The sequence below is a fragment of the Equus asinus genome, chromosome 19 (genome assembly GCF_041296235.1).
Source record: "Equus asinus isolate D_3611 breed Donkey chromosome 19, EquAss-T2T_v2, whole genome shotgun sequence".
Taxonomy (NCBI): domain Eukaryota; kingdom Metazoa; phylum Chordata; class Mammalia; order Perissodactyla; family Equidae; genus Equus; species Equus asinus.
This window is the reverse complement of record NC_091808.1, coordinates 9,120,589-9,146,912: the sequence shown is the minus strand read 5'-3', so window position 1 is coordinate 9,146,912 and position 26,324 is coordinate 9,120,589. Positions and strand designations below refer to the sequence as shown.

The 26,324-nt window shown below is 53.0% G+C and overlaps 2 protein-coding genes and 1 long non-coding RNA gene across 4 annotated transcripts in view; 2 read left to right on the top strand and 1 right to left on the bottom strand.

Moving 5' to 3' along the window:
- Nucleotides 1-896: 896 nt before the first annotated feature.
- On the top strand, nt 897-6,820 carry PTMA (prothymosin alpha). The gene is made up of 6 exons (XM_014862512.3): nt 897-1,163; nt 1,830-2,072; nt 4,837-4,908; nt 5,165-5,258; nt 5,732-5,805; nt 6,078-6,820. The coding sequence occupies exons 2-6, from the start codon at nt 2,028-2,030 to the stop codon at nt 6,123-6,125; spliced, it is 333 nt and encodes a 110-aa protein (XP_014717998.1). The 5' UTR covers nt 897-1,163; nt 1,830-2,027; the 3' UTR covers nt 6,126-6,820.
- Nucleotides 6,821-6,976: 156 nt separating this feature from the next.
- Nucleotides 6,977-17,952, top strand: LOC139041038 (uncharacterized). The gene is made up of 3 exons (XR_011495512.1): nt 6,977-7,146; nt 7,973-8,212; nt 17,763-17,952. It is a non-coding gene; the product is annotated as an uncharacterized lncRNA (long non-coding RNA).
- A 3,053-nt stretch (nt 17,953-21,005) lies between these two features.
- Nucleotides 21,006-26,324, bottom strand: part of PDE6D (phosphodiesterase 6D) — a 45,393-nt gene continuing 40,074 nt past the window's right edge. For both annotated transcript variants that reach the window (XM_014862514.3, XM_070489412.1), the window contains 4 exons: nt 25,000-25,088; nt 24,266-24,391; nt 23,436-23,541; nt 21,006-21,597 (listed from right to left, as the gene is read on the bottom strand). In XM_014862514.3, coding sequence (XP_014718000.1) covers nt 21,516-21,597; nt 23,436-23,541; nt 24,266-24,391; nt 25,000-25,088 — 403 coding nt within the window. In that variant the 3' untranslated portion in view covers nt 21,006-21,515. The remainder of the gene's footprint in view (nt 21,598-23,435; nt 23,542-24,265; nt 24,392-24,999; nt 25,089-26,324) is intronic.

Sequence of the window (26,324 nt, the reverse complement as noted above, 5' to 3'; positions counted from 1 at the left end):
CTCGCTCGGGAAAGCCCCACAGGCCAGCGGCCAGACTGTCAGATGTGAAGGGGGATGCGGGCATGAGGCGTACAGGAGAGGGAGAGTAGGAAGGGGCCCAGACCCGGGTGGCGCCCGGGCACTTGTGCCTCCTCCCGGCCGGGCAGCGGAGCCCGGGGCGCGGAGAGGCAGCCGGGCGAGTGCGTGGTACCCTCAGCAAAGGGGGGGGTCTCGCGGTGGTAATGGGGCGAGTTGGCCCCTGACCTAAGAAAACTAAGAAGGGCGACTCAGTCTCCCCTCTCGCCTCTGACTTCAAGCTCTAATGGACTTGACATCCGTCCCTCCTCCATGATCCCGGACTCCGGGTTTTCTTCGTTCCCTCATCGGCGGCCCCAAGAGACAGGCAGCGGAACCAGCCAATGGCAGGACGCAAAGCGTCAACTTTGTGTTCGCCCGCCACTCTCAGCCAATGTGTGCTCGTTTCTCTGGAGTCCCGCCTTCCGTGTCGGGCGCCCCCTGCTGGTAACATAGGGATGAACAGTATCTGTCGCCATCTTGTGTGTGGCACGGATATTTTTCTGGACCATCTTTCCACCTATTCCAAGCTTTCCTTCCACGCAGCTGGTTTCTCAGTTAGACAGCCGAGTGCGCTGGCAATAAGGAAAGTGTAAGCTACGGTTTTCGGGTCATCTGCGCAGGTTGGATCGCCGCGTCACGCCACGCTTGCCGAGCCCAACGCCATCTTGAGTGTGGCGTCTTGATGGTTCCCTTCTCGGGGCTCCGCGTGGTTCCCCAAATGGCGCCCTAAACTTCAAGGAGCCCCCAAGGACTAACCCAACTGGTCTAGATGATTATTTCTCTCCAATAACCCTGCAATGTATAAGTTCATGTGCCCCTCGCAGCCCCGTAAGTGGAGTGGGAGCGGGGCAGATTCGATGGCCGGGCCCTGGAAAGAGGCTCCCTGAGGCTGTCGCGACGGCAGTGACCAACCGCTCGTGACAGGCGCCGTCCGGAACCCTGGCGTTCGGGACCGCTGTGTGGCGCGACCCCCGCGGGCTGTCCTGCTCGAGGGCAGGAGCCCGCACCGGCCCTAGCGCCCCCTCGATGCATGAGTCTCCGACTGTGTGTGCTTGGCAGGGAGCCCGCTCGTCGGCTGACTCGGGCGGCGGACGCCTGGGCTAGCGGTGGGCGACGGGGTCACCTCCCCAAGGGCTCGGGACGTCCGGGGCTGGGAAGGGGAGGTGGACGTGATAGAGACGGGGCGGACCAGGTGCGCGGATCTCGGCCTCGCGCCCTCATCGCTCGTCTTTGGGGTTTCCGCCCACATGCGCTGGGACAATTCTCGGTCGAAGGTGCCCAGGCGCGGTGGGCGGGCATCTCCGCGGGCACTGCGCTGGGCACCGCCCGGGGCGAGCGCAGCCCAGCACCGGGCCTTCCCCTCCCCCATCGCTGGCAGCCGTCGCGAAGGCCGACCGCCGCCCCCTCTTCCCTCCCCCTCCTTCCCAGCAGTCGCGGGGAGGGGGAGGACGGGGTACTGGGCGGGCAGCTTTGCCGCGCTTTGGCTTTCTGCGTCAGCAGCCCCAGCAAAACAGCGGCGGGAGCGCGCGCCCCGAGCGCGCCCGCGCGCCCCTCCCCCGCGGCCTCGGCGCCGCTGAGACCCGGCAAACTCAGGCCCTGAATGACAGTGCGGCCGGCGACTGCGCAGCGCGGGACGCACCAAGGCACTGCCGCTTTAAGCACGCTTGCCCATTGTTCGGAATCGAGCCAATGAGCGAGCGCCCGCTCCCTGCGCTCAGCCAATAGCCTTCGGGCAGGGGAGGCCGAGCGCCGCCCACTAATCTATATTAAAGGTTCTGGCGCCGCGTGAGTTCCCCACTGGCTGCTCTGAAAAGCCATCTTTGCATTGTTCCCGTACCCGGCACCCGCTCGCCGCAGCCACCTCCGCCGCGCGCCTCAGCCGCCGCCGACTCCGGCAGCTTTGTCGCCAGAGTCCTCGAACTCTCGCTTCGTTTTTAATCCGCTGCATCGGATCACCGGCGTGCCCCACCATGTCAGACGCGGCCGTGGACACCAGCTCCGAGATCACCACCAAGGTGAGGCTGGACGCCGCCCGCCCCTTCGGGCTCTGCGCGCCGCTGCCGCTGGAGCGGTGTTTGGCGCGCGGTGGCTGGGTTGCCCCGAGCCCACTGCGGTTCCTTTCCGCGGGGAGGCCAGCCGTCCCGGCCTAGGCCCCCAGGCAGCCCACTCTTTGTGTGCGCGGGGGTGGGGGGGGCGGGAAACGCCGCGGGCAGACGTGATGCCCGTCGGGGAGTGGGCCGGGCGCCCTCGGGGACGCCGGGGGTGCGGACGCGGAGGCTGCGGGGCTGGTGGGGAGGTTGTTCCACGGCTCCTGAAACTTGTTTGTGAATGGCCTGAGCAGCAGCGGGAGGAGTGGGGCCGGGCTGGGGTCGTCGGCCCGCCGGGCGCACGGAAATAACTTTGAAACTCGAGCGCGGTTGCAATCGGAAGTGTTGGGGGGGCGCGCGTGCGGGCGCGGGCCGGCTGCGGGAAGTGGCGGCTCCGCGGCGAGCGCCCGCCGGCGGCGCTGCTCTTTGTTCGGTGCCGGGCCGCCCGGTTTCGCGCCTTGCTGTGGGTCCGAGGAGGCTTATCTGGACTAAGCTCCGATAAGGCGGAGTGGGGCGGCGGGCCGGCCGGCCGCGACGTCGATTGTCTCCGCGGAGATGCGAAGGTTTTCATCTCCCGGGGTGCTCTCGGGGAGGCGGGGGTGGGCGTCCTGCGGGGGTGTTCGCTGGGAGCAGCCGCCCAGCTTCAGTAAATCACCAGCGGTGCCGGGCTTGGCTCAGGAGGCGAGCCCACGCGCCGGAGGGGAGGAAACGGAAAGTGAAGGAGCGGCGCGCCGGGGTGCCGATGGGCGCCCCCCGCGGCTGCCCGGGAGCCCCGGGTGCGCAGCGCGCCGGGGGCGCCGCGGGCGAACAAAAGCTGTGGCCGCGGCTGGCCCGTGGCGAGGTCGAGCCGGGCGCCGAGTGTTGTCGGGCTCGGTGCTGTGGGCTCGTTGCCTTCGGTTTAGAGGTTCTGCGCGTTTGGCGCAGCTCCGCTTCTGCGCGCCGCGTCGGTCCTGCTGCTCGCGCCGGGGCGAGCGTCTCCGCCCTCGGCGGGAGCGCGGGCCTTGGAGAAGGATCGGCTTTTTTACTCTTTGGTCCCTGTCCGTACTCTTTTCGTTTTCCTTCGGGGATGGGCGCGAGTCACCTTGGCGTCTCCTTAACCCCGGTGCCCCTGGCGTCACTTCTAGCTCTGTCCCATGGGCGACTCCCCCAGCGGAGCGGAGTTTGCGACCCGCATCTCCGCAGGGGCTCCCGCCGGCCGCCTCTGGGCCCAGCCCGGGAAGTAGTTTGGGGAAGACGGCCGGCCTTCCCCTGCGCGGGCATCCGCGCTCGTTTTTTTCCGAGGTAATTTCCCGCTAGGGGCAATAAATCGCCCCGTGGAGCGCGTCCCCGACGGCCTCCGGCTGCGGGACTGCAAAAACCCCGCGGACTTCGGGGCGGCCTCCCGCGGGACTTTGCCCGCCAAATGCAGAGACGCGGCGGATGTATCTAGGCCCCCCGGGGGGGGAGCCGGTGGGATGTCCGGAAGGACTGGCGCGCAACTCGCGCGCTCGGCGGGGCTATCGCAGCCCGCGGGCTCCGGGTCTCCAGGGTCAGGGGAGCACTCGGCAGCTCTGGGCCACGTGCTCCGCGCGCGCGGTGCGTGCCGAGGCCCGCGCGCAAAGCCCGCCGGGCGGGGGTTGCGCGCCTGCGCGCCGCGACCTCCCCGCCCCCACCCGCTCCCCGGGGCTTCGGCCGCCAGGGGGCGGGAGCGGGCGGCGCCGGGGTCCGCAGCGGGCAGTCTGGGGCGAGCGGGGCCAGCAGGTGCCCCGGGGCTTCTCGCCGGACCGTGCCGAGCGGTCCCCGAGCTCGGGCCGTTCGACGCCTGTTTGTGTTGGCGGCCGGTTCGGCCTCGCCGGGTGGAAAAAGTTATGGGGCTTCGGGGTGGCCGCGTGGTTCTGCTCTTTGGCATGCGGGCTGTGTGCGCCCCGAGAGGTGCGGTCCGACGGACACCGAGAGCCACGGCGGGGACGGGCGAGGGGCTGGGAGGGAGATGGGGCGCTCCAGGCGGCGCGCCTCTGAGCGAGGGAAGGCCTTGGGCCTGGGTGCGCGGCGCCTGCTCCCCGTTTCCAGGCAGCGGTCTATGACCTGCTGGGACAGCTGGCTGATGCAGGGGATTGGTGGGATTTGGGTTTCTCAAAGACATGCGCTTGCCGCGTTCTGGGGTCCTGGGCTCCTGTGGGCTTGGCGCTTGGGCTCAGCGAAGAGGCCTGGCTGGTGAGGCGGCCTCCCCAGCTCTGCTTGTTAGTTCCCGCCCAGTCCTTTCCCAGGCTGGTCCACCCACGGGAGTTCTCCCGCAGTCTCAGGGTCCTTCCTGTATTACTAGGTTTATTTATGGCGCATACCTGCAGCCTTCCAAGAGGGATTTGTGGGAGGCGGAGCTCCTGCTTCGAAACAAGTCTGTGATAGGTGTATGTGAGTGAAGTGTTCCCGGGCTCGTCCGCCCGGCCAGACGGGTTTGGGCCTGGGCACATGGCTCTTTTCCTAAGAAACCTAAGTTAAGGGGGCAGTGGGAACAGCTGTAGTGCGCCATCTTTAGTGTGTTTCTTCAGGGGTTGAGAAATGGCACGAAATCCTGACCACAGTCACACTGGGATCCTGGGGCCCTTTTAACTGGGTATCCGGCTCAGCACGACGCACATACCTGTAGTCCCGGGCCCCTTTGCCAGCCCTGGGTTGCTGAGAAGACTCATTGGCTCCCTTTTCCTTTTTGAAGGACTTAAAGGAGAAGAAGGAAGTTGTGGAGGAGGCGGAGAACGGCAGAGACGCTCCTGCTAACGGGAATGCTGTGAGTGTCCTTGCTTTTGACGTTTAGCAGTTCCTGGCCGAGAACTTGTCATAGTCTGGTGTTGGGTTTAGTCCAGGTGGAGGCGGTGGCTGAGCTCTGGGGCAGTTCCTGTGTGCAGCTCTCCTGATAGAGCTTCCAGGGGATCAGCTGATGAGGGCCTCGGGTGGGCTGAGGCTGTGGAAGCCTGGGGCAGGGTCTGGGGGAAGGGGTCATGCTCTGTCCTCTTTAATAACCTGGCATGTTTTTTGTCGAGCAGAATGAGGAAAATGGGGAGCAGGAGGCTGACAACGAGGTAGATGAAGAAGAGGAAGAAGGTGGGGAGGAGGAGGAGGAGGAGGAGGAAGGCGATGGTGAGTAGCCTTGTCCGTCTCCTCCTTTTTGGGTACCTTTCTCTGGCCTTGTCTGGCAAATGGGGAGGTATTGGGGGATCCTGGGGATGGGGGTGGGAGGACCACTTAGAACTGGCTTGCTCCTATGGAGTCGGAACTTTCTAATTTTTTGTTAGTGATGTGGAGCCGTGCCCCACACATGCATGTTTGCTCCCACGGAACTGCCTTCCGTGTGCTGTTGCTCTGGTCTCTGGGTGCAGCGGCTTGGGCTCTTCTCCCCTGTGAGGCCAAGTGCCTGTATGGGTGGCGTGGGTGCCCTGACTGCCCCGTTTGTCAGGCCGCAGAGCCAGATCAGGGACACTCGACCCTGGCAGATGTCTTCCTGGGAGGTTCTGCAAGGAGCAGCCGCCCCCCCATTCTGGCTGCCACTGGGTGTGAGCGGACGCAGGCTGAGGAAGGCAGTGTGGTTTACCTGGGATTTGGTTTCTCTCTAGGTGAGGAAGAGGATGGAGATGAAGATGAGGAGGCTGAGGCAGCTACGGGCAAACGGGCAGCTGAAGATGATGAGGTGAGTTCTGGTTTGAGGGGAGAGGGCTGGGGCGGGAGGCCCTAAATAAAGCTGGAGGGGCTGAGTGGGACCTACTGTTTGTACTTGGGGTTGTCTGTGGTCCTGAGTGGACCCTCATGAGGAGGACCGAGGAGCATGGGGCCTGGCTTCCGCAGGCCTCTAGCTGCCGGGGTCTGGTCCTTGTCTGTCCTGGCTCTGCCAGCAGGAGCTGAGGCAGTTGGTGGGTGGGCCCAGTGGGTTGGAGGGGACCTTGACAGTCTTTCCCTGCCCAGGACGACGATGTTGACACCAAGAAGCAGAAGACCGACGAGGATGACTAGACAGCAAAAAAGGAAAAGTTAAACTTAAAAAAAAAGGCCTCCGTGACCTATTCACCCTCCACTTCCGGTCTCAGAATCTAAACGTGGTCACCTTCGAGTAGAGAGTCCGCCCGCCTGCCCACCGCAGGCAGTGCCACCCGCAGATGACACACGCTCATCACCACCCAACCACAACCACAACGTGAATTTGCAACAGGGGAGGAAAAAAGAACCAAAACTTCTAAGGCCCTGCTTTTTTTCTTAAAAGTACTTTAAAAAGGAAAATTTGTTTGTATTTTTTATTTACATTTTATATTTTTGTACATATTGTTAGGGGTCAGCCATTTTTAATGATCTCGGATGACCAAACCAGCCTTCGGAGCGTCCTCTGTCCTACTTCTGACTTTACTTGTGGTGTGACCATGTTCATTATAATCTCAAAGGAGAAAAAAAACCTTGTAAAAAAAGCAAAAACAACAACAAAAAAACAATCTTATTCCGAGCATTCCAGTAACTTTTTTGTGTATGTACTTAGCTGTACTATAAGTAGTTGGTTTGTATGAGATGGTTAAAAAGGCCAAAGATAAAAGGTTTCTTTTTTTCCTTTTTTGTCTATGAAGTTGCTGTTTATTTTTTTTGGCCTGTTTGATGTATGTGTGAAACAATGTTGTCCAACAATAAACCGGAATTTTATTTTGCTGAGTTGTTCTAACAAAGCTGTCTCGAGCCTGGTTTTTCTGTGTTTGGGTTTCTTTAGGCCTGGGGAGGGCGCGAGGATGAGGAGGGGTGGATCTTGAACTGGCCCAGCTGATCGCGGGGACAGTGCGCTGGAGACGCCAGTTTGGGAGGGGTAGGCGTGCCTTCGGGCGACTGGGCGTGGTGGGTGGCCAAGGGTGACCGAGCTGCTGCTGCCAGGCCGGACACGGTGGGGGGCGCTGGAGTTAGGACCGAAGGAGCTGTTAACAAGTTCGGTCGCCCCCTGGTCGTACCAAGAACCTTTACCGATGTGGGACCACGTTGGTGCCAGGTGCTCTGGAAGGAGGTGTGCACGGCCCCGGGCACCCTGGCGGAACGGTGCGGGTGGGGCTGCCGTTCTGTGGGGCCTGGGGTGGGTGTTGGGCCGAGCGTACACCCAGGGGGAAGGTGCCAGAGACTCCGCCTGCCAGTGGGAGGACTGGCGGTTGCGGCCTTTCCTACAGGGGCCTCACCCGATTAGCTCGGCTGCGGAGTGGCTCCCCCTGGTGGTGGCATGTGGCATTTTCTGGGCCCTTAAGACGTATTTTCCAGGGCACCGGTGCGGTCTCGGCCTCATTCCCCCAGCTCTGACCTCCAGGAGAAACAAGTAGAGGGGTCCCTCGGTATCCGCCAGGAGTCGGCTCCAGGACCCCCTCGGTTACCAAAATAAGCGCATATTTAAGTCCCTTACATAAAATGGCGTATTTGCACATAACGTACGCACGTCCTCCCCTACACTTTAAATCATTTCTAGATTATAATAATGCCATATACATAGTTGTACTGTGGGGAATAATGACCAAGTTCATTATCCTACACGTTCAGTACGGTGCAGCATCGGTGCAGTGCCGGTGGACACGGAGGGCCGACTGCTTGGGCGGTCGGGAGGCCGGCCACCCGGCCTCGGGACCGGCCGGAGACGGCGAGTAGGCCGTTTAATTCTCAGGCAGGTTGTGAGCAGAGTCAGGAGAGCTAACTGAAGGAAGTGTGACCTCGAGCTCCAGTCCTCAGGGAGAGAGGTGACAGCCCACTCAGAACCTTCTGGGCTCCATGATGAGCTTCACAGGCCGAAGACCCCCGCGGGCATCCGTAGTGTGCGTCCTTGAATGGGGGTGTTTGTGCCGGTTCTCTAGGGGCTCAAGGAGGCTGAAGACCCCAGGCGTGGAGGGGCCGGGAGTCGGCTTCTGGCTTCTGACTTCGAGGTGGAGAGGCTGCAGGACCCACCCTGAGGGAGAAGCTGTGTTGGCCCTGAGAATGCAGAGGTGTGGGCCTGCTGCCACCTCTGCCACCAGCTGGGTGACCCTGGGCCTCCTTCTCCCTCCTGAACGCGGTCTTAAAGACGCCTCTCTCTGATGTCACGGGATCCAAGTGAGGTACTCATGGGCGTGAGGAAAGCAGGGTCAGAATCCGGGGGCACTTTCCCCAGCCTCCAGTGCCCCTGAGTCTGTCCCACAGGCAGGGGGAGCTGTGGGCAGAGGAGGGGGTGGGGGGCCGAGAAGCCATCCCCCCCCCACCCCCGCTCCCCGCCGCCAACCCTCTGGCCATGTGGACGTTCCTTCCCTCACCTTTGAGCTGACTGGGGTGGGGCACACACTGCTTTAAAATAAGAAAGAGCCCCTGGGACCCCAGACCCTTCTGGGGCGGGGCGGGGCCGGGGGAGGGGGTGGGGGACAACACACATTTGTGGGGTTTCATCCACCCCCCTCCCCTGCCTTCCTCTCTCCCTCCCTTCCTCCCTCTCAGGCCACCACTATTTGCATTAAGGAGTCGTCTGTCATCAAAACGCTTGCAGTGGGGAGGGGCTTGGGGGCACAAAGGTTAACAAGGGATGAGCACAAGGACAAGGGACTGACATAGCAGGGAGGGCTTCCCTGGGGAGGTGACACTGAAGCTGAGGCTGGAAGGGCCAGGAGGATGAAAAAGGAGGTGCAGGGAAAGTTTAGGGGGCAGGAGCAGTGTGTGGACAGGCCCCGATGCAGGAGGGTGGTGAGGGTGCAGGGGTGAAGGGGCAGGCCAGGTACCAAGGCCTATAGGATTTGAGGAAGCTCTGGAGGAATTTTAAGCAGGAAAACTGGAAAGCACTGAAGAGGTATCTGCAGAGGTGGGGGCCTGGGTTAAGAGGAGGTGCTGGGAGGCAGAGAGACGGGTGCATGGAAGACCACACGGGGTAGGGTGTCAGCACTGAGGGATGGGTTGGATGTTGGAGGCAGGGCCCACCAAGAATGCCCTGAGCTCAGGCTTGAGCCCTCCAGCACAGGGAGGGGCTGTTTACCACAGAGAAGGGGCAGGAGATGGAGGTCTGGAGCCGCCTGGCAGCCTCACTGCATTGAGGTGAACTGTCAAACGATGTTGGGGGCCCAGGTCTCGAGGGCGGGAGGGAGGCTGGGCTGGGCCAGAGTAACAGAGGCCAGGGTGTGAACAAGGCAGGCCAGGGTGAGGGCACAGCAAGAAGAGACAAAGCTCAGGGCACACCAGGGAGCACACCGAACTGGGTGCTGTCCCTCTGCCCCACCTTCCTTACTCATCAGCCACATCAGCCTCCTCATGTCTATGGCAAGCGTGGTCCTCCCTCAGGGCCTTTGCATATGCTACTTCTGCCACAGAAATGCCTGGCTCCCAGACTTCTCATGTCTGGCTCCATGTTACGTCTCAAAGCCAATGTTATCTCTGTAGGGAGCCCTTCTCTGGTCCCTAATCTAAAGAAGGCCCTCCCCAATTCTTTCCCTTGGCCACATAGCAATTCTCACAAAAAAGGTGAGTTTGTATATTTATTTACCTGTTTGTGTGTTTTTTGGCCCCACTGAAGTCAGGGGCCACTTCTTATTCACCACGTTTCCCTTCAGACGGTCAGTATTCTGTCCATTCCCTTAATTTGTTCATTCATTCATTCATTCATTCATTCATTCGTGTATGTACCGAGTGTTCTTTCTGTGCCAGCCATGGTTCTAGGCTCCAGAGACAGAGAAAGGAGCAAGAGAGACGAGGCCCCTCCTGACACAGCAGGACACCTCCGGGTGGCGGGACACCATTCCACACCTTGACTCCCCCACATCTGTGGTTTCCGCCAGGCGCCACGTTCTGGGGGCTCCCAGGTGCTGGAGCTATGGAGGGAGACACAGTGTGGGGTGCCCTCCCTGGCCGCTCAGGCCCCAGGCCCGTCTCCCACGGAGCTGTCTCCAAACCGCGGCCAGGGTCAGGGTCAGACCCAGGCTTTGGTAGGAGCGACCCTGTGACCCTGTGTGCCCACCCCATGGCCCTGCGCAGGCTGGCTGCTGGTCTCTCAAAGCCGGACTGGCCGGCTGCTCTCTGTCCCACTGCCAAGGGCAGCTCCGTCCTGTGGATGTTCCCAAGGCCCAGTGCCACGGGGTCTCCAAGGCAGGAGAAGGGGCGAGGAAGACCACACAGCAGGCAACGCCCGGGGCTGGGACCAGGTCTAATGCAGCTCCCTCAGGCTGAGGCCCACTCAGAACTACTACCTCCCGAAAGCCCCAGAAAGGAGGTGAGGATCTTAGCCATGTCCAGATGCAGACGTGGCAGCCATGTTAATATGGGGCGAGTAACTGGATTTTGCTGGGCCTCCATCTCCTCCTCTGCACAGTGGGAGCAATGGCATGAGGCCTGAGCCAAGGGCCAGAGCTGCCTGTCTTAGGGTCCCACGTCGGTGCTGAGCTCGTTGTACCCTCTGTCCCACTGGCATGGCCTTGCCCCACCAAAGCTTTGGCCTGGAACAGCCCTTGCTGAAGGGCTTTTCAGCAGAACCCCCTTTCCTCTAGTCCTGATTTATCACTGCCTGGCAACCTGTCTTCGGGGTCAAGGGTCACCCGGATGGGACTCCCAAATTTGCCTCCAGGGGCAAGGACTGGGCCACCCAAGGAGCCAAAGTTGGAAGATTTGCAGGGGACGGGCGCCCTCTGGTGGACACAGAGGAACTGCAGGGGGCTCCCCTGGGTTTTGCTCAGACCAGGAAAGAGTCCTTGAATGGGCCCTGGCCCCAGAGGACATGGCCACCCCCTCCCCGCAACAAGACCTTCCTCTGTCTCTGTGGCTGGAACCCCAGTTAGATGTGCGAGTCAGTGGCATTTCCCAAGTCTTCCCTGTGAGCAGCTGATGGCCCATCCCAGGAATCTGGTCCTTCTGTTCCTGGAGGGAGACCCCAGGCCTCCCCAGAGCCAGAGCTGAGGCCGAGTCAGCTCCTCCGGAGTCACGGGCCATCTCTGGGTTCTAGGTTCCTAGGCTCCCTCTTGCTTAGCTCTGTTCAAATGCTCGGTGTGCACAGTGCCCTCCCAGGGCAGGCCAGCTCTAGGTCATCTCTGGGCCCTATTGTAGGACTCTTCACACTGGCCGCTGCCCTGAGTGCAGCCCCAGGGCCTTCAGCTGCTTGGAATTGGGGACTGGGGGTGGGGGCTCCCAGCTGCACTCCCTGGCACTCTCTACCCCAGGCCTGAGGGTCAGGATCTGGTGCCACCTCTCCTCTACTGCCATCACTGGCCCAGGGTCCAAAGGCCTCCTGGATCTGAGTCCTTCCAGGGCCCCGACGGCTGGCATCCTCCTACCAGGTCTCCTCTGTGGCCTCCTGTGTCCTGGATGCAGGCCAGCTCTGCCTCCCTCAGGCCCCTGGCCACTCCCTGGTGCCCTCCTGGTGGAAGCTGCTTAATGGGGGTGGAAACCCTGGTCTCAGCTTTACTTGAAGTAGTCTAATTTTGCAGTGTGGCTGCTTGTCCCCACCCTGAATCTCAAGCCTTTGAAGGCAAGGTCAGGGCCAGCCAGGGAAGGGGGCAGGGCTCTCCCCAGGACCATCTCTCCAGAGACCTCAGCCTACATTCACAGGGTCTGGTCTGAGCTCCGATTGGTGGTGATGAAAGCTCAAATCAGGAAACACAGCTGAAACATTCTAAGGCTGCCTGGGACACTCACCTTGTATACCGGGTGAAGGATATGTGCATTATTTATGAAAAAGGCCTAGCAGCCAGTGGCTGGTGTAGATTCTGTGAAGTCCTGAGCACAGCCAAGGGACCCAGTTTGGAGGGTAGATGCCTTCACAAGCTGTCTGTCAAGGCTGCTGCCCATAGCAACAGGAAGTGCCAGGTGGTCACTTGAGACAATCTCATTTCACATGCACCCGTGCTGGGGCCCAGCTGCGAGGCTCTTGGCAGGGAGCAGATCCCTTGCAGGAAGGAGCTGCTGGTGAGGATTCCAGAAGGTACCAGGGGACACCTGTTGTTTTTGCCACCAGCAGCCATCCCTTCACCCTCCTCTCGGCAGTAATCTCCTGAAACAGGGTCCAGTTTGCCTCCTGGAGAACTTCTTCTCTCCTGCTCTCAATCAAGCCGAATGGGCAGAACACGTGACTCCGTCCTGGCCAGTCAGTGCTCTGAGCCTGCTCTCCCTGGCCATACTGATTGGCTCAGAGCTGGCATATGACCCAAGCTGGTGACTGAATCAGAGTGAGCCCTGGGATTTTAGATTCAGTTGCTGGGAAGGGAAGAAACTTGGGCCTGGGCCTTGCGCCTTGAACTTAGGCAGCTGAGTGAGAGGCAGAGGCTGTAGCCCATGCAGATAGAAGCAGAGTTGAGCCAAGAGGAAGAGGAACTCTAAGTTCTGACAACATTCCTTGAGCCCCTGGGTCCAGCCATGCCAGAAGCTAGATCAATCTCTGGACTTTTCAGTTATATATCAATCAGTTTCTTCCTGGCTTAGGAAGGTTCAGGTTGGGTGTTCTGTCATCTCTAACTGAGTGATACCAGTAAACAGGAGACTATGGGGCTCCCAGCTCCAGTCTCCAAGACCAACCAGGCCTCCATGAACACAGACAGCTAGAGGAGAGAGGAGCTCAGAGTTGTGGGGGATTGCTTCCCTGGTGTGGTCTCAGGTTGATAGGGAACAGAAGGAGATGAATGGGCCTCAGAAGAGGCTGTGATGCCCATGGTCCAACTCTCAATGGAATCGCAGAGTACTGCTTGACTCATTCCCAGCCAGGTGGTGGTGGTGCGGGGGGTGGCCCAGGGTCATCTGAGCTGCCCACCTTGTGTCCCCTGCCTGGAGTCCACTTTTCCCTCCTCTCCAGCTGGCGGTGCTCTTGGGTCCTCTGACCTCCCAGGGACCCTCTGAACCTACACTGTTCCCACCCGTGCCTCACAGCCAAACACAGTCTCATTGAACTGAGTCGATTGCTCTGTGAGGCTCCTGGATAAGGGGTGAGACCCCCATCTTCATGCAGCCCGGCGCCTCCTACCTGTCTCTCGGCCCCAAGGTCTGCCTGAGAGATGAGATCCATCCCGTTTGGCAAAGTGCTGGGGTAAGCAGTGTTAAAAGGGTTTTCTTTCTGCAGAACTCATTGGGTCTTTAATAAACCGAGGAGTCTCCAAGAGGAAGGTTTAACATGCAGCTCATCTCAAATTTATTTGACCTGGAGTTTTTTCACCAAAAGCCTATTAACATAGTGAAGGACATTAGTGTCCAGAAAAAGCTGATCTTGCACAACAAGGACCCTCACCAGGGCTCAGGAATATTTGCTGAACTAAACAGATGATGGAAAAGGATTCCTTTTGGGAACCAGTTTCACAGTCTGGCTCTTAGAACCCTGCGTGGGCCTCATGCAGGCTCCCTTGGCTGCAGGGGTTCGGGGCCCTGTGCTCACAGTGGTGTCCCTTGTCAACACAGCCCAGGAGGTGACTGATGTCAGTAGGTCGGGGGACAGTAAAGGGTGGAAACTGGTACAAACCTTTCTGGAAAGCATTTAACCCTATATATCAAGATCCAAAAAATGTACACATTTTTTTTTGACCTAGAAATTCATCTGCAGTCCCATTCTGTATCCTAGGAAAACATCTACCGCTTCCCACAGTTAGTTATTCTCTGGATCCTTCTGGCCAGCCTCCCCACAATGTCCCAACTCTGACTCCTGTGGCTTCCACTGGAGCCTGGGGCCGTGGCCTGCTGGACAGTGATGCTGGGCCGTCACCTAGAAGGTGCTGAGGAAGGACAGGTTCCAGTCCCATAGGAGAGGTGGCAGTGGATTCTACAATTCTGAACCCTTGGGCAACAGTGTTCCTGGTGAGCTTTGAGGGCCTGCTAGCTTCTCTACCAGTCAACCTCTCAGTAAGCATCTCTCCCCAGGAGATGCTCATTCCTGTCCTTGGAGACAATGTAGTCTGAATCCATTTTAAAGGGTTTTTTATTTTTCTTTTTTCTCCCCAAAGCCCCCTGGTACATAGTTGTGTATTTTTAGTTGTGGGTCCTTCTAGTTGTGGCATGTGGGATGCTGCCTCAGCATGGCCTGATGAGCGGTGCCATGTCTGCACTCAGGATTCGAACTGGTGAAACCCTGGGCTGCTGAAGTGGAGCGCATGGACTTAACCACTCGGCCATGGGGCCAGCCCCTGAATCCATTTTAAAGAGAGAACATTTCCTGACCTTGGCATCAAGTGGGTCCCATTACTAGGTAGGTGGGCTTTCTGTTATTTTTCTGCTCAGCTCTGGGGCCTGCCAAAATCACAAACAGCGACTTCACTTTTAAATGCTTATTCTCTTGTTATGCAATGCCATTTTTTAGCTGTGGCACTTCCAATGGTTACTTGCCTCCCCAGGGAGGCTAAGGAGGTGCCTGTGGGCAGGGGCAAGGTTTTCCTCATCAAATGATTGTGCACCTCCTCCAGAACACCGCCAGATCCACAACTGAGGTCCCAGAACTCCTGCCATAACAATACCATTGGGGCCAGGAAGTGTCTGAGGATCGATATTGTCATACAAGCATTTCAATATCATAAAATATCTACTTTTAAGTAAGTGTGAACCCTCCAAGAAGAACCTTAGCCTGATTGTGGCAAATGCATTGTAGACTGTTGCTGAATCTAAGCCAATTAAAAGAGAGTAACGATTAGTAGACCATCTGCCAGAAGAGATGGTTTGGATTCCAATCCTGACCAAGGGCTGGGCCCCCAGTACACAGTATGTATGACCAACAATCTCCCATGAAAGAAGAGAAATGACCATTATCAACCTCTGTGATAACATAGAACAGTAAAATGCAATTCTAAGTTCTGTAAATAGGTAGACCAACCATGTATAGCTCTACTACATAGGGGTGCCCTGTGTACCACAAATATTCAGATGCCATAATGTTTAGCTCTCATGCACACACTTTAGCCCAAAATCAAAGTAATGATTATAATATAAATGAAACATCCAAGTGACAATAATTTTGCTTATCCTCTAATAATTGAGAAGAGCTATGTGGGGGATGATTTGAATAAATCAAGTCACTTAAAAAGTCATTCTAGGAAATTTGAGTAAATGCATTCTCTTTCTTTGAATGCATTTCTTTAATAAGTACAAGAATTCAAAAGCATTCCCTGGAACCAAGAGCTGTCTCAGAGTTCAGAAGCAGGTGCTGCAGGGGAGGAGGAACTATTCCTGTGCCCTCTGGGTCCTTCTGGCTGGTCTGAGACTTAAATCGACATGAGGCAGAATAACAGGAGGAAATAAAAGTTTAATAACACGTATACATGGGTGAAACCCAGGAAAACTTGAGTAACTCTCCAAAACAGCCAAAGCCACCACCTTAAATACCATCTTTAGCTAAAGACAAAGGAGGATGTTGGGGATAGTGGTTTGGGACTTCAAAGGGGAGGAAGGCAATTTATATGGAGATGGAAAAGCAAATGTTTGGTAAACAAAAGTTTGCTGGGCCTCTATAGACAATGAGAGCAGAGAACTTTGATAAAAATGGGCTTGCGAGTCTCCTCCTGCACCACACCTAGTTTATATTATGTTAGGGCTATCTTATTGTATTAGCTACTTCCTGGAACAGGCCTTCTATCTTAAATTCTTTTAGGCAATTAGGGGGAAGGTCAACGTTTCTTTCAGAGTCTTTTGTCTCTCAAAATAATCAAGCTAAAGAGACACATTTTGGGGTGGCTAGTTCTGATCCTCCACAGTGGTCAATACCCACTTGTTGTTGCTGCCGTCAGTGATGTATGTTTCTATAAGTGCGGGCCCTCCACAACCAGTTCAACTGACCCCATCTTGTCAACAGAGAAATTCAGAGTGGTTTCTCAGGAACTGAGACCCCTTGTCCAGTTCAGGCCAGTTGAGGCCACCAAGCCATCAACTGGGCCTGTGCAAATGCTCAATATTATTGACATCAAGGAGCTAAACTCCACCCTCTGTCATGGTAACACTGCCATTTTGTAACCATGCATCCTAGAAGAGGCATGAAGCTTGACTGTGCTTGCACAGATCATCAATTACCTCACCTCTCCTCACCTCCCATCATCTATCTCCACACTTCAGACCACCCTGCCCTTCATCCCATAAATTGCCCCATACCCAGGATCAAGGAGAGAGATCTGGGGGGACACACCCTCTATCTCCTTGCAGATCAACCTCGCAAAATAAGCTGATTTCTTTTCCCAAAAGCTGTTGCCATAATTAGCTGGCTTTTTTATGTGCATTGGGTAGGAGAACCCCAATTTTGTGCAGTAACATTTCTAACCCTCTGAAAGGCATATTTTAAAACTAAGGGCTTACCAGAGTTCTCCAAACTTTCTCTGTTCCAGCATACTTAGTGTCTTAGTAACTTTTTCACAGTGCAAGTTGACCAAAATAAATAACAATTCTCTTTATTAAGTACTTATATCTTAGTAGCTGTTGTATTATTCTGGAGAAAGAAAAGCCACATCAATTGAGAGGAAAAATACTTTTATTTCATTTATAATCACAATGACTTACTAATGGAGTGAGTGTGCCTGTTGGGCACTGCACAGCTTCTCAGACCTTGGAATCAGATTGGACACCACCATCCTCACTTCTTGTTCACAGTGACTTTTGAAGGGTACTTGCTTTTTATCACCAAAACCTTCAAAAATCAGGTTTCCCAAAGATAGTTCATCAAAAAGAATGTAGTGTGGTCTAATGTTGAAACCGAACTATCTCAAGCTAATGGTTTGAGCAGCGTGCGACAGATGTCTCGTATTGCTGTGTTTCCTTTGAAAATTAAAAGATCCTGAGGCACCCCTGTGACTTTGCTGCAGTGCCCTGGGGTGCCTTGATGTACAGTTTGAGAACCAAATGTATCCACCAAATCTCTGCTTCTTACTCCATTGCACTCTGCGCCTCAGTTTATTCAAAGCTACAGTCGAAGCCACTGTTTCAGACCAAATAAAAGCACCAAAAGAACTGCTAAAGCAGATTATGTCTTCACTTTGAGGGCCATTGTAACAGTGCATTTTGAATGCTGCAAAACAATTACCAGGGCACTATCAAGTTCTAAAAATAAACTTGACAGTACCAAGGGATTGGTGACCAGATGCACATCTTGGGGCTCTCTCTTGTGATGTGAAGGATAAATCAGAAGGGGAGGCAGTGCCATTCATTGGCTGGACTGGCCCCAGATGGTTATAGGAAGTGCGCCGGGGCAGTGGGGATGAAGGACACAATGGGGGAGATGTTCCTGAAGCTCAGTCAATAGGCCTCCGTCTACTGGATTGTGGGGCAGCCCATTCTCCCCTCTAACCTGCAGGAAGTTCTCATCTTTCTCCCACACCTGGGTGGTTGTTTCTATCTACCCCTCCCGGCCAAGCCTGGGGGGTGAAGGAAGCAGGACATCAGCACCTGACCTCTTTGCCCCTCGTCTTCCTCATTTCTCCTCTCTAACCTGCACCAGGCTGGAGGGGCAACCTTCACTCCTCCCGCAGGGCAGGCCTATCCTGTCACATCCTGGGTTCTTTGTAGTAAAGGAGACAAAGGCGGGTGGCACGCCTGATTCTTGCATTGTTGATGATGGTTTAAGGGATTTAAAAAATCTTTTCTTTCAAGTAAAACGTGGCTTTCCAGACTACTGACATGCTGGGGACTGTCCCTCCTGTTTTGGTGGTCAAAAGCTGAATCCTGACTTCTCTCTGTTTTTTCACCTCCTCACTCCAGACTGACGCTGCCATTGTGCTGTGCTGTTTCTTCAGAGCGTTGATTACCACCTGAAATGGTTTGCTTTCTGTCTCGTCTCATTAGAATCTAACGGTAGGGACTTCACTCATCTTGTCCAGCAAGTATCTCCATCATTTAGAACAACGTCTGGTACATAAAAAGTGCTCAATAAATATGCATGGAGGGAATGTATAATGCTTCAAGAATTTGTACATAGCACGTTCTCAATATACAACAGCTAGAAAAAAAATCCAAAATCCACCAACAAATATTTTAGGGACAAGGCAGCTGGAAGAAAATAAAGAGCCTGCAAAGGAGCAAGGAGAACACCCAGGAAAGGGGCTCCCAGAATCCAAGAAGAGAATTTCCAGGAGACGGCGCAAGAACAGAATGCAGCAGATTAAGCAAGGAGGACTGGAAGGGGTAGATCAGTGGAGTTCGTTGATGCACCCCAGTGGAGGAGAACACTGGCCGGAGCCAGACAGCACGGGCTTGAGGAGCAAATGAGAGGTAGGGAGTGGAGACAATCCCAAGAAGTTTGGATCTGTAGAGAAAGAGGATGGAGCAGGGGCTGGAGGCGATGCAGGATTGAAGGAAAGCCTTATTTTTAAAAATTTATTTTTTAGGGTAACTTGAACATGTTTTGTAGGCTCAGAGTTGAAGGATCCAGAGAAGAGAGGGCTTTCCTGATTTTTCTGAATTGTGTGTAATCTCTTTTTCCTTTAAACTCCCACCTTGTACTTCCCTGCTGGCAGGCATTTCTAATTACTTGTCATATCCCTCTGCTGGAGAGGAAGCTCCGTCAAGGCAGCCCTGTGCCTCGCACGACATCTTGTTGATACAGACAATAGGCCTGTGAGTGTGGCCGGAGTGTGGCTAGATCCCCTTTGGTAGACTTTGCTTCCTGCTACCCCCTCATGCCCAAAGAGGGTCAGACTCAGTGCTTCACCACACGCCCCACCACACAAGTCCAACTCTCAAAATACTGCCAAGTAACACAGATGGGGAGATGGATGCACATGGCAGAGGTTAACCACGATTCTTGAAATAGAAATCTATGTTTGAAAGAGTCTCTAAGTTCTCCCAAATCCCTCTGCAGGGCTGTGCTTCCTGATTCTTCTGTCCTCTCCTCCCCTACACAGACTCTAAACGTCTTCTTGTTGCCCTGAGCGGCTGAACGCTTCCCCTCAGCCTCACAGGGCGGGACTGGGCCCACACTTTGTTCCTTGAGCATGCTGCTCGGAGACCTGTTTATTTTACAGCCATCGCGCTTGTGCGTACGTCTCTAACATTCACCAAGTGCCTCGACCAGTGTTTCTCCAAGTATGGTCCACAGGCCACCTGCATCAAAACCTGGGTGCTTTCACAGGCAGATTTCTGGGCCCCATATCTACTGAATCAGAATTGCTGGGGTGTGGCAGGTGCCCATCAATGTTTGAGAACCAGTGGCTGTACACCGTGCCAGGCCCGGTCTGCATGCTGCTGCTTCCAATAACATTCTGTGGCCTTCGATGTATCCACAAAAACCCCAGACGCAGGCATCTGCACTTGCACCCACCCTACAGGGGCCACCCTGGACCTACCAAGGGTCTTCGTCCCCGCAGCTCCTGTGTCCTCTCCTCTTGCTTGCGTTCACCCCGGCCTGTACCACTTCCCTTGTGCTCCCACCGTAGCGTTCAGCCGTCCCCTCTGCCAGCTCAGATCCCACCTGCACAGCTTACAGAACCCCTTGATCAGTGCTGTCCCTGGAGCACACACTTTTTGCCTTGCTTATTTCATAATAAAATGATAAATATTTCCTGAGCATATGTATTGTTACCCAGAGAGATGGTAAGCTTCTAACTACAATTGGCCTATAATTCTGTGTTCTCAGAGCAGCTAGCAAAGCAGTGTGTCCCTGACCGTCCGGGCTGGGTGAGCAAGTGGAGAAGACAGTGAAGGAGGCTCTAAGCAGGTAGAGAATTCGCTGGGAAGCCCTTTCTCCATGAGAATGTGTCCCGTGCTCTGAGAGCCTTCCCTGATGGAATTCTGGGGAGCAGATATGGTTCAGGAAATGGGAAGGAGACGGGTTTACTCTGAGAATATTGATGGCATTTTTAGAACGCAAAAGGAATCCTTGACTCATTTTTACCTTGTTTTTTTAAATCCAATCTTTGGTATTTAAAAATCAGCTTTTGGGCCGGCTCCGTGGCCGAGTGGTTAAGTTCGCGCGCTCCGCTGCGGCGGCCCAGGGTTCGGATCCTGGGCGCGGACATGGCACCGCTCGTCAGGCCACGTTGAGGCGGTGCCCCATATCCCACAACTAGAAGGACATGCAACTAAGATATACAACTGTGTACAGGGGGGGTTTGGGGAGATAAAGCAGAAAAAAAAGGAAAAAAAATCAGTTTTTGAAGACAAGAGATCTAACGTGAGGAACAGAATCATCAGGGAAAGGTGGCGAGAGGATGCTTAAATATACTGCTTCTCCTCCCCCCGCACAGATGCAAACAGACGCTTCAGGAACAACAGAGGAGAGCAGGAACCAGAGCAGGGGCACACCAAAGAAGGCCCATCTCTTGGTGTATTCTGCTCTCCTCTGGCTCAGATCTTACTACTTTGGGAACCAGAAAACTTTTAATTGTTGGTATTTTATAAAGGACAGTGAAGGCTCCTGGTAGCTCAGAGGTAAGTTCCTAAAACAGAACGCTTTTTATTTTTCTCTCTTATGCCAGACTTGAGAGCACTGCAGATGTAATCACTGCTCCCCCACACTGGCTTCCTCTGACCACGGTTTGTAAGGCCTCCCAGCATCCCGCCGCATCCCAATGCTTGCCCATCGTCCTCCAGTTAAGTTCAGGAGATCTTTTCTTCATTTTGTAACTTCTATTCTCTCACTTAGTCCCTACTCTACCAGCTTAGCACTTCTACACTTTCTGGAAACCTCTTGAACAAATGCACATTATAAAGGAATGGAAAAAGTTAAAAACAATGACAATGAACAAACACAAGGGTGCATGTGTTGTGGAAGAGAACCACTGACTATGCTGCCTGAAGACAAATGTTAAGGTCATGGGTCTTGTTCGGGTTCGTTGTACATTCTTGGAAAGCAGCAACTGAAGCGCTCAGGAATCGCAAGATCTATCAGTTGATCTCCGGAGTACAATATAGTTGTGATCCGACGGTCTGATAAATCTTCCTTCTCGTCATGGAGCGAGGTTCACGTTCCAGAAAAAGGAGAGATGAAAGCAGTGCCATGCTAAAGACTGTAGGAATGTTTTAATTCATGTTTTAATTCAGTACATAATAATATCACAGTCTATTTTACAAGTTAAATGTATGAGAATGTATGAAATAGAAATGGTACGAAAAAACTAAACATGGGTCACGAACTAGAAGTTTTCCAAAACGGGGGGCCAAAGGAAGACATGTTGCCTACCGGGCCCAAGGAAGAGGTAGGGAGGGTGACAGGAACAGCATCAGCTCGTGGTATGTGTTCGTCCCCAGGTTTACTCTGGGAGGAGTTGAGGCACGTCCTCTGCCCCGGTCTGGGGTTGGGAATTTAGTCTGGTGGGTGGAAGATGGCAGCTTGAGAGAAAAAAGCCATCTGGCTACCTACACAGAGCTGGTCCCCTGGTGGCCGCAGGTGGGTTTTGCCATAGAGGGAATTAGGGGTAGAAGTGTCAAAAATCAAAAGTGTGGAGGAAAAAAGTAAACCATTTCCTCCTTCCCCCAAAAAACCCCAAATTCTTGAAATGCACACACATTCTTCTCTCAAACGTAGAAAAGTCTCACTCTGGATGTGCTTACAAGAAGGTCGTCGTCAAAAAACTTTGTCTCTATGATAACATTCCCACTATAAGGAAGAAGAGAGGGTGAAAGAGCGAGCATGTTAGGCAACCGATTTCATTGGCGCAAAGTGGTTTCAATCTGGGTCTGCTGGGCCCACGGACGTGCACCCACCTAGAACCTTGGCTCGAGGACATTAAATCTGTGTCCATATGGGGTTAGAAGTCTAACATGACATTTAACTTACGTGACTAGGTGTGTCCTCCTCGAGTTCAGAAATCAGAAGAGAGAGCACGTCTTAATCCTTGGTACACTTATGGCCCTTAGCAGGGTGCTCTGCACACAGAGGTGCTTAGGATACGGCTGGCCTCCTGATACACATGGAAGCCTGCAGAACTCAGAGGGTAGCTGTCCCTCCAATGCCCATGTCAGTCGACAGCTGTGGGTCGGCCTGTCCTGCATCTGCTCTCCTCACTTGCTCTTCTTTTGGGGAACCACCCCATCGCCAGTCCTTGGGTCAATCAAGTGGTCCCTCCCTCACCTGGCAAAGGGGTGGGCACAGGATGGAATTTGGGCCAATCAGACTCTCTCCCCTGAGCAGGATCCTTCCTATGGTTGCTCCTTGAGGAGGAGACCACCCCCAGGTTGCTGCATCTTTCTAGTTGCCCAGGTCTTAGCGCTACCCTTTCAACTCTGTCACGTTAGCCAGAGTCAGTTTCTGTGGCTTTAACCAAAGAAACCAAACGGCACAGCTGTATTGTGCAGAGTGGGATTTCATTTTTCTTGGTGGGTATCTCAGGGTTTCCAAACCAAACCACACTTGAATCATGATAAGGGCAAGAGAGGCACTGTTTTGGGTTCTAAAAAGCAAGACAGGACTTAACCTAAGTATGTTATCAGACTTACCGGTTTTAGTACCTGAAAGAAATCAGGCCTGGCCAAGAAGAAGTCAAACGAAGTTTAATGAAACCTAAAAAATGCCCTTCTACATACTACACTGTACTTTCCCAGGGTAATTAATAGCCAGCAGATACTTTTTTTAGTAATTAGTTATAAAATAGATAAGGAACTCAAGATCTGACTGATTGATAGAATATAAAAATACCCACTATTGTAATTAAAAATCTATTAAAGACTTATAAAGTAAATAACCTCTGTGTATAAATTTCAATGTGGTTTTCCTAAAGGACCTGTTTAAAGAGATGGGCCAATACTACACAATTATCTGTGTGAATAACTTATTACTAGGCACTATGACCAAAACCTTTGAAAGACTGATATCTTTTCCCAAGAAAAAATGGTAGGTGGGCAGTTATTGACTATTTTTGGACAATGGACAAACTATTCTTTGAGCAGGAAGCATAGCTAAGCTATGCTAGTCTCTGAAAAACTGCAACCAAACATTGTCCTCTGAAACAGAATTAGGACTTTGCCAAATTCCATTAAAGGCCATCCAAACAAAGTATAGAGTACCAAAAGTTTGGTAGTCAGGAAAGGGAGCAAATTAGCATAGGTTTAATATATATTATATACCAGTTTCTTTCCGTATCATCTCATTTTATCCTCACTACACCTTGGTGAAAGAGAATTATTAATTCTCTGTTTAGAAAGGAGAAGAATAAGGCCCAGAGAGGTAAAGTACATTGTCCCAGATTATACAGCTAGTGAGGGTTAATCAGGAATTTAGTCTAAAAGTCTAATCTAAATCTTTTCACTCTCTCCATTCCATCACACTGTCTTCTTCACATGACAATGTCAGTGACCGGTAACCCGGATTCCCCTGGATACTCTTTTATTCTTATGTTCAGCCTAGGTTGCCTTCCTGCTAAACGGGACCACGAGTCCCACCTGCCTGGAATGCCTGCTTCTAGACATACTCCACAATTCCCGTGGCCTGTCACTCACGTTAGCACGCTGGCTGGCATCATCTGGGACTCGGGTGCTGCCTCTATCAGGGACTGCCAGGTGTTTGTGGAATTAGGGATCACAAAGCCAAACTCGAAGAACCATTCTGAAGGAAGAAGGAAAAGCAGGTGAGAGGGCACCCCAGAGTTTCAGGGCTCCTTGTCCCCCTTATTTAGAGGGAACCTCTTCCTACCTGGAGAACCCGCAAAGAACCCATCAGAAACCTCCCAGGCCAGAGGCATAAGAAAGGACACGGAAGCCCCCTTCAGGCTGTCCTTTGAACCACATGAGGGGCCTGCTCCCTATGCACTGGGGTCTAAAGGACAAGAACCAGTAGGAGGATACAGTACAAGCAACACTTTCTTAGAAGTAGGCTGGATGTAAAGTATAAAGAGAAGTACAGAATAGGCCCTTTGACTTGGAATTTCAGCTCTGAGACACACATGTGCACTCTTACACTTGTGCTGAAAACTCAGTGCAGAGTGGCCTTGTTGGTCAATCTGTAGGAGACCGTATGGAGAGCACCGTACCAGGCCCTAGTCAGCAGCTGCCTTGTGACCATGTTACAATAACATGTCACTGACAAAGGAGGTACCAACCCCAGGCCCACCAGTGTCAGAAACCCTTTTGTTGGGCTCAAAGCCCCTTGTAGCTGTCAGCGTTGTTTCTGTTTGTTTTCGCTGGGGGTCCCAATCTCACAGGGTATAGGAATCCTATCACAAACTGAGTTGCAAAATGAATGTTACCGAAGCAGTGCTTTGGTCCCTTGGGATGTGCCTTTTGTCCCTGTGACCTAAGCCCAGATTTCAGGCACACAGGCAGCAGAATACCTTCTAGGCATTGCCCTTTGAAGTAAACTTTTTGTTCCAAGCGGAATTTTTCCATTTGCTCTGCTGAAGAGAAGTTCAATTCTCGAGACACTGCCTTACACTTGAGGATTTTCTTGGGAACACGGGCTGGTAAAGAAAAAGAAATATCGAAGTCATTCTAAATGAAAACCCCATGCCCGTGGTGCTTCAAGTTTCTGGGAGCTTCTGAGAGCTGATTTAGAGAGCACGTTATCTACGTTAAATTTCAGAGAATGCCTTGGTAATAGAATTACAGAATTTTTAGTTAAAGGCAGAGGTCCCCAAGTGGTCGAGTGCATTTGACCGCAGTGTTCGAGGTCTACCCAATTTAGTGCATCTAAGAGCCCTACCTACCTACTCTCATCAGGAAGGGGGCTGAATGGGCACCTTCTCTTTACTCTGCTCTGTTGGTTTTAACTCCTTAGTTTTTCTTTTATTGCAGGGAGATAAAAATGCAAATTTTCTTTTGGAAAAGAAAGTTGAGATCTTAGTTTATATATTTGGGTATGTTCTAATGCTAAAATTTCAGCACAAAGTGGGTTTTGGGAAGTGGGAGAAAGAAACAAAGAAAGGAACCGGAAATCTCAACACCATGTGGACCAACATGTTGTGCCTCCAGGAGCTTGCCCCCTGTGAGGTCTGCATTAACTCAGCTCCCTGACGCCTAGGTCCTGCTCCGACTGCCCAGTGCAGACAGACAAAGGGGTGGGGAGTACCTTCATGCTCCACTCCAGGGATGGACAGGTCTTCTGTTCCTTGCCAGAGTATCTTCCCTGTCTCAGCATCCCGAAGGTTCATCCAATTTCTGATCAAATATATTAAGGAAAAACAAGGCACTCAAAGTGACTCCTACTTTGTACTCTAGGTGTCTCAGATTTGCTCCTACCAACTCTTGTTTACTTTTCAGTAAGTCAGTCTAACTGCTAAGTGCCATGAAAGTGAATAAGAATGTGTAGGAGAGTCCAAAAGGCAGCTAGAGGAAGAAGCAGAGACCCAGAGGAGATATTTTTGTCCACGACATAAGAACCCAAAGACTGTACACATCTAGAAATGGTAAGAAAGAGGGAGAAAATGAACAGTGCAAAATTTAAAAATTTCCAACAGAATCTGACCAGCCAAGATAAAAGACCTAAAGAAACAGACTTGAGAGGTATCCCAGGAAACGACTCAGGCAGATCGCCCTACAGTGAAGATCACAGTCCAGGAGCTTCACCCACAAGCCCAGAGCTCTCCTGTAGCTTGTTAGTGGTCTGCTCTTGAATGTGAGAAGATAGCCAAGCATGGCCAGAAACCCAAGAAAGCATTTACCATGAAAGACAGACCAAGACAAAGAGAAAAAAGCAACTGAGAGGAAAAAAGAGACTACTGAGGAAGACACACTTTTAAAAAGGAGCATTATAAACAAACAAACAAACAATCAGAGACAACATAACCCTTACAGACAGTAAAAATTATATACAATTGAATTTTGTGTATTTTAGGTGATTTTCTCTGGCTCAAGGTTAAAACTTTTGAGGCTGGTGAGTCGATAATCTCTTTCAGTCAGAAAATACCTCTAACTTAAGTATTTTTACTTTCTAGGTCCTGTATTGTTCATCATACAAGATGTGAGGCAATAATACGAATTTAAAAAAAGAACAGAGAACAAAGAAGAACTCCAGAAAACACACATTTTGATGGCAGAACCAAATAACTCAATCCAAGGGTTGGAAGACAAAGTTGAACTCTTTCAGAAAGAAAAATAAAAAGATAACAGTGATAGAAAATAGGAGAGGAAAGATACGAAAACTGGACATTAGTCCAAGAGGTCCGACATCTCGCTAACAGGAGTTCGAGAAAGAGCAGAAAAAACCAGGGAGAGGACGCCATCAGTGAATTAACTCAAGAAAACGTCCCCGATTGAAGGGCTACAGCAAGCGCCCACGCCACATCATTGTGAACTTGCAGAATGTTAAGGATAAAGAGAAGCTTCCAGAGGGAAAACAAGTTCTCACATAAAAGGTCAGAAGTAGAATGGGGAAAAAAAATCAGAGTGAATCAG